The 11,241-nt window shown below is 38.6% G+C and overlaps 1 protein-coding gene across 1 annotated transcript in view; it reads left to right on the forward strand.

Annotated features, from left to right (window-relative positions):
* The window catches only part of LOC307176618 (uncharacterized protein), a gene marked incomplete at its 5' end in the record, with an annotated part of 215,433 nt that extends 205,711 nt beyond the window's left edge, over positions 1-9,722 (forward strand). The window contains one exon of the mRNA XM_079902948.1: positions 7,767-9,722. Coding sequence (XP_079759074.1) covers positions 7,767-7,836 — 70 coding nt within the window. The 3' untranslated portion in view covers positions 7,837-9,722. The remainder of the gene's footprint in view (positions 1-7,766) is intronic.
* Positions 9,723-11,241: the final 1,519 nt, after the last annotated feature.

Here is an 11,241-nt window from a genome sequence, read left to right on the forward strand (position 1 = left end):
AATCTACCAGCCTGGCTTAGGCTCTCCCTTGTGGTTGGAGAACCTTATAATAAACTTAAATTCCAAAAGGCCTTTGACGGACACTCTCACATTTTGTTTCATATGGCGCCTTCCTGATGTTGTTAAAGATCTGTTGGCTGAACACTCAACAAGTCAAAAGAGGTGTTGGGAGAGTTCCCTGTTTGCACTTTAAAACTGATTATAAACTAGTCTCAATCTGCTCTTGGGAAAGAAGAGAGGGAAATTCATGTTTGAGGCATCTGAGGAAGTTCAAAAGGTTCTCAGCCCAAATGAGTTCCCTAGAGAAGTTCAAAAATTCCTCACTGTCTTTGCTCTTTGCTGTACTTGTTCTTACAAACTAGTCTTTGACTATCTTAGAAGTTACTCCCAACTCATCCTAGGTCACTTGGCTCAGAGAGCTTGTAGACACAACTGCTGTGTCAGAAACGTTTTGCTTTGGTCTAGAAGAAGCTGCCTGATAGAGGCTGAATGTACCACACCAAGGTCAATGCCACCCTCCTTGGAGGACATACTTAACAGCAAAGCTAACAGATGTCTATCTTTAGAGCTGGTGGGTTTCTTTGAATATACTCTGAAAAGTCTCTATTTTTGGCTTTAGGGGCACTGAAATTGAGGATCATATTTCTTGTTAATCCTGTGAAAAGTTTTAAAATGTTTATCTTTGAGAAATCAGGATTTTAGTACAAATATCTGTCTATATTCAGAATTATTTGCCTTTCTTTCTCTTACTCTCTTACTTTAGCAGAAGTTACTGTAGATTGGATTGCTCACCCTTATCTCTGGCAGCCTCTCCTGAGCTGTCTGGTGCAAGTGCGAGGATTCTCTTCTTGAAAGATTTGCTTCCATCTCCTGGCAAGCGGGCTGTGTTTGTCTTAATGCTTGCACACCTCTTGCTAAGGGTCATGGTATGCTTCCGTACACGGGCTCAGTTCTATGACCTTTTAAACTTATGTGGTTTATCTACCCCACAGAAGAGCTAATTTTTGGGGAGAAATGAAATACAGAGTTCGCTGCCATATGATGAAACTAACAGGAGCTACTGAAGAATGAATGGAATGCTTTACTCTCAGAATATAGCATTAGAAATACACACATGAATTAAAAAGCCATCAATGAACCCATTTATACACATGTTATGGTAGTATCACATTGTACTGGGTGTAATAAGTCTGAAAGATATTTTAGCTACATCTCTCTTCCTGGAGCCAGCACTATAGATAACGTAAGTGTAGCCCAATGTGTCTCACTATTCTTACGATTTAGGATTTAGGAAAAAATAACCATTTACATCTTGCTTTTACCCTGGAAAAAAGCAGCTCAGTGCTGGTCAGCACACATTATTAGATTATGGAGATGAGAACTTTGTCAGTCAGTGGAAGGAAGATGAAGGTGTGAGGCGGAGGCAGCATACAGACCAACTTTTTCAATAGGGTTAAAGGGAATCTCATTTCCGGAAACTAGGTAAGATAAAATATTGGTGGTGGAGCAAGTTCACTTTGGTGTAGAAAGAGTGGTATTCAAAACAACAAGAAAAGCCACAAGAATGAAAGGAGGTAGAGGAAAGGAATTGAATTAAGGGTTCATAAAAGTTGGCCTAAATCATGCATTTTGACCAATTCACAATTTGGAGACTCTAGCTTCCTTAGGATAGTATCTTCTCAAAGGCAGGGAATTATTAATTCATCCAGTTTCTGTCCTTTTACTATTCCTTAATGATTTTACTAAAGATGAGGGATCATGACTTCTTTGAGAAGGGCCTTTAATTTTAACTCCAAAAGTCTTCCCTTCTAGATCTTGATGACTTCCCAAGTTAAAGTTCTGGAAGGGTAAAGGAAATTTCTAGAAAGTAGAGAACCAACCCTATGACAAATATTATATTTCAGAGTTCTGTTTATAACAATATGGTAGACTGTGTTCTGAATACACTTTCCATATTGAATATCTAGAAATATTGGGTAAAATACAGAAACATAATTTTAAGTACATAGTGAAGTTCCCTACGTATGTGAGCAAGCAAGTGTGGAAATACATAAATGCAATGCAAGATATTCCCAGAGGTCAAAACTTAAGACAGAGCTGAAAACAGGCTTAAGCAAGCCTTGATGTTTTAGCTGTCCTAGGTTGGCTACACAGAGACGGAAGACAAGTGACGCTGTAGAAGATGAAGACAAGAAGTTGAATTTCCCTGCTTAAAGATGTGCTACATTCTTAGGGAGAGGTAGGCTAGGAAAAGAAAATCTGACCTTTGGAAGAGGGAGATTATAGGGAAACATGTCTGCCTTAGTCTTGGCACCAAATGGAAAATTAATACTTTAATGAAAATTTCTTTCTTCTTTGGGTAATTACCATTAACTGCATGACTTAGGAAACTCCAAACCAAGAATTAATTTAAATGAATTATAGGGTGGCCATGCCCTGGGGCATTCAATAAAGGCAAGCAGGACTCTCTGGAAGAAAACATCCTCAACCCAGGGACCCAAAGATTATTACTGATCAAAGTCAGTCAATGATCAACTCACAATCCTAAATTATACACACAACACATGATCAAAAGGGTAATAACTAAGACCAGTAGAAACTATAGACAACAGAAAATGATCAGCAAGGAATTAAGATATTGTAAATATAGGCATAGATAAAATAACTTTGTTTAAAAAGATACCTTGGAGAAGGCAGTCAACTCAACAGGGCTGGAGCTGAGGTACCCAAGAGGCCCTGTGGCTGCAAGCTGGGAGTATGAAAGGGGAGGAGGGTAGTGGAGGAGGGTATGAATACTATGGTAATGGAGCTGGGGCTGTGAGCCAGCTGAGTCTTAGCAAGGATGCCATCGATAACCAGTTCACTAACAGGCTAGTCAATGTAGAGACCATTTGGGTTACAAATCCCTATATCAGAATTGACAAGAGGATAAAGCGAAAGAAAAATGAAAATTTCTCACATACCCCTTGAAACATAGCAGTACTTAATTGCTCATTCTGTTTATTTTGTTTGTTTCTTTTTCTTCCCTCTCCCTCTATTTTCTCCTCTTTTCTTCAAATCAATAGCTTAACCAAACTGTACAGAAAGAACTTCTTTTTGTTTGGACTTGAAATGGAAAATCTAGAATCAGAGGAAAATAATATGTTTTCTTGATGAAAGATGCATCTTTCAGAGGACATAGTCCTAAGGTCCATTGTTTACCATATTAGGGAATGAAAGTAAATACTAATAAATATAGTCAGATGGTGTTTTCTTAAGCATTAACCAAGTTAGAGGTGAAAAAATTTAGAAGATGATCTTTCATATTACTGAGATATATAGACTTTTACAAAGGAATGGAGGTGGGTAGGAAAAAAATTTTGAACCTTTCAAAAATACAATAGAACAGTACCAAAAAACAAGTTAAAAAAAATCTTACACAAAGCTTTTCCCAATATATGAGTAGTAGAATCTTGCCTGATAAAAAGGAACAAATGAAAGACACCTAATCCTGTTAATCTTCTTGTTCCATCAGTGGAGGAGAAGCTGGATGGGAGGAAACAGTTTTGGGGAAGCACTCAGCTTAATGGAGCAGCTCCAGGTGACAAGCTGAATGGTGATCTGATCAAATTACTTAAACTAAAAACCATGAAAAGAATTTCACACTTTGTCTGGCTAAGGAAACAGTTTTATCAAGTGCATGATCTTAAATGGGGTGAGATTTTTTTACCTTTCTCTTTTCACTGTCTTGCTTCAGTGAATATGCTACGTGGAAAAAGGAAAGGCATTGTTGATAATGGTTCTTTAAGTGGAAGAACAATTCATGGCATTAAAGTGTTGAGTGCTGAGTCTGGGAAGGTATTAAAAAATCTGAGCTTTTTAGTGGGTTGGTGTATGAAAAAACGTGTATTTCTATTCACTTTCTTATGATATTTTTAATCTTCTCCTTTCTCCTCCCCTCCTCTTCCTCCCTTTCCTTTTCCTTCTTTTGAGTGTTAGTGTCAGAGGTTTTGAAAATGAGGTTCATAAATGGACATCAGGCATTCTATTTTATATTTTATTTATTAAAAAAAATTTTCTTAACATCTTTATTGGAGTATAATTGCTTTACAGTGGTGTGTTAGTTTCTGCTTTATAACAAAGTGAATCAGTTATACATATACATATCTTCCCATATCTCTTCCCTCTTGCGTCTCCCTCCCTCCCACCCTCCCTATCCCACCCCTCCAGGCGGTCACAAAGCACCGAGCTGATCTCCCTGTGCTATGCGGCTGCTTCCCACTAGCTATCAACCTTACGTTTGGTGGTGTATATATGTCCATGCCTCTCTCTCGCTTTGTCACAGTTTACCCTTCCCCCTCCCCGTATCCTCAAGTCCATTCTCTAGTAGGTCTGTGTCTTTATTCCCGTCTTAGCCCTAGGTTCTTTATGACATTTTTTTTTCTTAGATTCCATATATATGTGTTAGCATACGGTATTTGTTTTTCTCTTTCTGACTTACTTCACTCTGTATGACAGACTCTAGGTCCATCCACCTCACTACAAATAACTGAATATCGTTTCTTTTTTACGGCTGAGTAATATTCCATTGTATATATGTGCCACATCTTCTTTATCCATTCATCTGTTGACGGACACTTAGGTTGCTTCCATGTCCTGGCTATTGTAAATAGAGCTGCAATGAACATTTTGGTACATGACTCTTTTTGAATTATGGTTTTCTCAGGGTATAGAACATCAGGCATTCTAGAAATGCCTTGAAGTTGTATGCAAAATTTGTATTTCCCTGTGTGCAATGTTTTCCCCAGGACAGGGAAAATGATATTTTCAGATTTTTAAAGTTTTTTTTATGACTAATAAATATTTTAAACCCAGTATTGGGCTGCGGTTTTTTTTGCTGCATTTTGGTTGGAAGCCGTTCTGCCCTCCTGCCCTTCTGCTCCTCTGGGTCAAACCCCTGCCCTCTCCCTTCATCTGTAAGTGAAATGACCAGAGGATACAAATATTCATAGAAAGCTAAAGGGAAGTTCTAGATAAAGAAAAAAACTCATCCTGATTAGCAGATCAGGTCTTTGCTGGTGCCACCTTATCTGACCTTGATCTTCAAAAGCAGCTCCCTCTTAATCCTTTGTGGAGACACACAGCTGTGAGGCCAAGACCAGGACGACGTCTTACACCCCGCTCACCCAAGAAGGAAATATCTAAGAGGAATAAGGTTAGGATTTTTTTCTTTGAAGTGCCATGAGGACCATGAGAATGGCAAAGTGCATCCCCTTCATTGGATATTCCTTCCTGGGAAAGTGGGGTTGGACTCTTCATGGCCGTCCACTTCAACGAGCACCACTAGAGCAGTGTTGTCAGGTCCACCATGTCAGCCAACCCAGATGTTAGTAAAGAATGCTAAATCGCAAAAGACAAGCAAAAACCTCACAATCCAAAACAAACAAGACTGCTTTTGGTTAAGTCTTCCCAATTGTCATAATGACAAAAATGAGAATATTCACTGAGAAAGTATAAAATAGCAAAAATGCTCTCCAGATTAAAAAGCTGAAACATTTTCTAGTAATAATACTCTCTTCTCTAGTTCCCTACCACCTCAACCAGAGGAAGACTTAAAAGACCAGATAGATTTGAGGGTAAAGATGTTTTCTTTTTATAAAGCTAGTCATCTTGTGCAAATAGATCCTGAGAATGGAAAGTTATTTTTTCTAATACATTTATTTAAATCTATATATGAGTTTTATTGGTCTTCCACTTACGAGCCGTGTTCTTTCCATTATCATTCAGTTTAAACTTACTTTGTAATTTTTATTGACATTTCCTATTTGATCTATAGGTTATTTAGAAAAGCATTGCTTGATCTCTAATGTATTTGTTTTTTGTTTTTCTTTTTTTTCTTTTTTTTGTTATTGATTCCTAGCTTAACTCCACTGTTGTCTAAATATATTCCGTGTGTGATTTCAATTTATTTTATTTTATTTTATTATTATTTTTTTTGTGGTACACGGGCCTCTCACTGTTGTGGCCTCTCCCGCTGCGGGGCACAGGCTCCGGACGCGCAGGCTCAGCGGCCATGGCTCATGGGCCCAGCCGCTCCGTGGCATGTGGGATCTTCCTGGTTCGGGGCATGAACCCGTGTCCCCTGCCTCAGCAGGCGGACTCTCAACCACTGTGCCACCAGGGAAGCCCTCAATTTTTTAAACTTTGCTGAGATTAGCTTTATGGCCTTGCATATATTTGATTTTGGTATGTTTCTCCTGCACCTGAAAATTATGTGCGGAATGCACTTGCTGCATGTGGTGTTCCATGGAGGTCAACTGGATTAATCATGTTGTTTAAATATTCTGTATCCTTAAGGAATTGTTTTCTTTTGCTTGGTTTGCTAGCAGTAACTCAGAGAAGTATGTTAAAATATCCCACTATGATAATGGGTTTCTCTATTTTTCCTTTTACTGCTTTCAACCATTGCTTTAAATATTTTAAACTTACATAATTAGTAGCCTGGGCATTTAGAAATTTTATATTTTCTTGCTTGATTGACACTTTATTATTATTTGTTCCTCTTTATTTTTAGTAATGTTTCTTGCCTTAAAATTTAATTTGATGTTATCATAGCTATATTAGCTTTCCTCCACTTATTGTTTACATGGTATTATATTTTTTCATCTTTAAATTTTCTGTATCCTTAAATTTAAGGTCTAATTTTTGTGTGTGCAGTGTATCTTGAAATTTTGTTTTGTGTCTAGTCTGATAAACTTTTAATACTTTTAAAATTTAAAGTGGTTCCTGATATGTTTGAATTTAAATTTACCATTTTAGTATTTTTTGTTTTTCTCACATGTCTATTAATATTTAGTCCTGTTCTTGCATGTTTTTAGGTAATCGAAATTTCTTTTTTATTTTTTTCTATTAGATAGTTACATATTCTTTGACTGTTTTTTAATAATTACCCTTGAGTTGACAACAATAACCCTGATCATGATCTTGACCATTGATGTCTAATATAAATTAATACATCTGCCACTTCCACAGCAATGAAAGAAACTTAGAACAGTTTAAATCCATTTAACCTCTCTATTTTTTGTTATTTGTCATGTATTTTATTTCTAAAAATTTAAACCCCAAATTATTATTGCTACTTTAAATAATCAGTACTCTAGTTTTTCCACATACTTAACCTTTGATTTACTGGGTTTTTTTTTTCTTTTTAACCTTTGATTTTTCTGTTGATCTTTAGTTTCTCCTTTGTTTTTAATGCTTCACTCTGAGGTCATATTTCTTGTGCATGGAAATTTGTTTTAAGTATGTCTTTTAATGTGATCAGCTGTGGATGAACTTTCTCAGTTTTGTCTACAATGTCTTTATAGAGACTTTTTTTTTTTTTGCGGTATGCGGGCCTCTCACTGTCGTGGCCTCTCCCGCTGCGGAGCACAGGCTCTGGACACGCAGGCTCAGCGGCCATGGCCCACGGGCCCAGCCGCTCCGCGGCATGTGGGACCTTCCCGGACCGGGGCACGAACCTGTGTCCCCTGCATCGGCAGGCAGACCCTCAACCACTGCACCACCAGGGAAGCCCGAGACTATTTTTGATAGATATTTTCAAAGTTATATGAGTCCAGGTAGGCATATTTTTTCTGAACTTTATTCTTTTTTCTTCTGAATTATACTCCCATCATTTTTCTTGTGAAGAGCTCAGGTTTCAGCATTATTTTTTCCTCCTTGAAGATGTCTTTTTTGTTGTTGTTGTTCTTAATGTTACTCTGTCTTTTTTTTTTTTTTTCTTGCAGTACCCGGGCCTCTCACTGTTGTGGCCTCTCCCGTCGCGGAGCACAGGCTCCAGACGCGCAGGCTCAGTAGTCATGGCTCACGGGCCCAGCCGCTCTGCGGCATGTGGGATCTTCCCGGACCGGGGCATGAACCCGTGTCCCCTTCATTGGCAGGCGGACTCTTCAACCACTGCGCCACCAGGGAAGCCCTGTTAGTCTGTCTTTATCTTATGATTCTGCTTCTACTTCAGTGTTTAATTACCAGCTCTGTCTGAGTTGCTATTCTGTTCACCTATTAAGTTTGCAGTTTGTCATTTATATTTTATAATACCAAAGAGATCTGAATTTTTTCTTTCCATAACAACCTGTTTTCAGTGGTTTTTTTTTTTATGTTCTTTGAAATTTCTCTGAGGATATTAATTATAATCCTGTTGAAGTTTTCTTCTGTTCCTTATAAGTTTTAGATGTGTTATATACTGAGTTTTTCAATGTTTCCTTGTTTTGATCACATACTAAATGAGAGTCTAGTTTAAACAAAATTAGTAACTGGCAGTATTTCCTCAGACTAGATGATAATTAGATTTGCCTGGCAGTCAAAGCCACTTTGGATTACAGAAGTTTGTTTCTTGTGATTACTCAGGAAATTTATGGGGCCTGTGATCATGCCAAGTTTCTTCCTCCTTTATTTTCTGGAGAAGCAGGTTTCCACCCCTGTAAATTGCAGTAAGTTCCTTTATACATTGGCTCTGGTGCCCCATTCAGAGAAAAATTAGGGTCGTCAGTGCAGAGAGTGGTGGTGTTGGCTCAAGGGTTACACCCTTTAATTACCCACCACTTCATTGGACATGACCCACTCCTCATAGCTCCATTATGTTAGCTTTGGGGATTGTTTCAAGATTTTGCTCAGAAAATCCTTTTTTCTCTTTCTTTCTTTCTTTTTTTTTTTTTATCACCTCTGTTGCCTCCATTGAGTTTATAGATGCTTCAGTTGACTTGAATTTCACTCTCATTCTGTTTCCATTTGCTTTATGCCTTTCAAAAACTATTTACATTGAGGTCTGCTGGTAAAATAGTCCTGTGTTTCAACATTCTCATGAATTTACTTTTGTATTTATACTTTTTTTTTGGTCACCGAGTTGTTTTTACTTGGGGAAACAGAAAACACTTTTTTCCAGTCAGCTATCTTGAATGAGATGGTAGGGTCATTTCTTTTGAAATTTTCCCTGTCTACCCGAAGGCACAGCTGTATGGGAACACTAACCTGGCAGGTTTATAATTAAGTTTTAATTTAAAACCCATTTCCTATGTAACAAAGTACAAGTTTAATTGCAAATGATGTTGAAATATTCTCATCAGAAAGCCCTAAATCATGATATAAAAAATCTGTCCAGTTTCACAAACCTGAAGAAACAAATGTGTCATCAAATTCTTCAAAGAGAGAAAGAGAGGAGAACTTGTGAGCTCAATGGTGAAGTCCTTCTTCAGGACAGATCTTCATTTACTGTTTATATATTCAGAAAAAGTTGTTTAAAATGCATATATATTATAATCCCAATTGCACTCCTTCTGCTATAACTAGTTACAATTTAAAATATTGTTTATTTGAGGGAACAAAATTCTGTGTTATACTTAGAGCTGCCAAATAATAACCAAAGGCAGGACTCCAATTGAAAAGGGGAACATAGCAGCTCAAAGGCCCCAGCCAACATTCCATCTTCATGAAACTTCTCTTACTCCACAGCAGAAGTCATGTTGTTGCATAAGATTTCCCATCCACAGTCTTTTGTCATCATCCTTTCCTTAGGCATCCAGATGGGTTGGTTTGAGGAACCATGCCCACAGCCACAATCAGTGGGTGGTCCTGTTTTCCTCTCTTCTTTTTCAGGGTCACCCTCCTCTAGTATATTGGGGATTAGGAATTTTGCCTCAACTGCTCTCCTGAGTTACTATGTGCAGTAGTATGTGTGTGTGTGTGTGTTTTTTCCCCCACTGTTACCTGATTGCTAATTCCCCAATGTTTGCCCTAGGGTCTTATGGCCACTGTTCCGTTCAGCATGATTTCACTCCTGCCCCTATAACCTGTACCACCCTTGCTACAAAGTGCCATTAGTGCCAGGCTATGTTAGTGTGGCAGCATTTTACTGAAGATTTAAGCACTGGGGGAAACTATCACATAGAAAAACAAAATAAAAAGGAATAATGCATTTGACCTTTCCTAGAACTGAAAAAAACATTTTTATTTTATTTTATTATTTTATTTTATTTTATTTATGTCGTCCTTCATGGTACATTCTTATTTCTAACTTTCCTTTCTTGTCTAAACATCCAAAAGTAAGACCTTTTCTTAACATCTTTGTTTTCCCCTTTCTTTTCTCTTTAACTACTCATAATAGATATTGCTTAAAAATTAGAAATTTTTGTTCATTTCTGTTGTCGTTTTAAAATATTTCCACAAATACTTTGACATTTTTTCCTTCAGGAGGGAAAGTCTATGACCCCTCCCCTTGAACCTCTGCAGGAATTTATTGCTGCTTCAAAGACTAAGAATATGGCCAAAGTGATGCTGCTTGATTTCTGAGGTGTGTCAGAAAAGGCCGTGAAGTTTCTTCCAGTACCTTGTGGGATGCTCGATGTCCCACATGTCAGTAGTCTATCCCAAGGCTGCTGTGTGGAGGGACCCATGGGGAGACACACATGAACACACACACACACACTCCACTGCTGAAGATGATGTCAGGGAGCCCCAGAATTTCCACCTCTCATTGTTTGAGTCTTCTTAGCTCAGGCTCCATAGAGATGGGTGAAGAAGGCTTTCAGGTGACCCCAGCCCCGCTGCCACCTGACCCCAATCACTCGAGAGACTTCTGGGCAGGACCGCCTTGTAGATGGCAGTCAACCCCACATTCGTAAGCCAGGTCCATGATTGTGAATTTTTCAGTCATTGTTTTGAGTGATTTGTCATGCAGCAACAAATAACTACTTTTATTAAGTAAAGAACGCTGTATTATGCAAAGACATGTAATTGGTTTTGTTTAAACCTCTAGGTTGGGACTTCCCTGGTGGTCCAGTGGTTAAGACTCTGTGCTTCCAAGGCAGGGGGGCGCCAGTTCGATCACTGGTCAGGGAACTAAGATCCCACATGCTGCACAGCGTGGCCAAAATATAAGTTAAAAAAAAAAAATAAACATAAGCATAAGAATAAACGTTAAAAAAAAAAGACCTCTACCTTGTACACTATACCCAGGGAGGCCCTTCATTTCTTTGTCTAAGAGGTTCATGGATGTGTGGCCTTCAGTGAACAAGTCTTTGCCTTTGGAATGTGTCTTTTGGAAGTCTGGCAGCCATTCATTCCATTCCATCTCCTCTCCTCATCTCTTCCCCTCATTTCCTCCCCTCCCCCCCCCCCCTTTTTTTTTTGCGGTACGCGGGCCTCTCACTTTTGTGGCCTCTCCCGCTGCGGAGCACAGGCTCCGGACGTGCAGGCTCAGCGGCCATG

Source organism: Stenella coeruleoalba, assembly GCF_951394435.1.
Source record: "Stenella coeruleoalba genome assembly, chromosome: 18".
Lineage (NCBI taxonomy): Eukaryota > Metazoa > Chordata > Mammalia > Artiodactyla > Delphinidae > Stenella > Stenella coeruleoalba.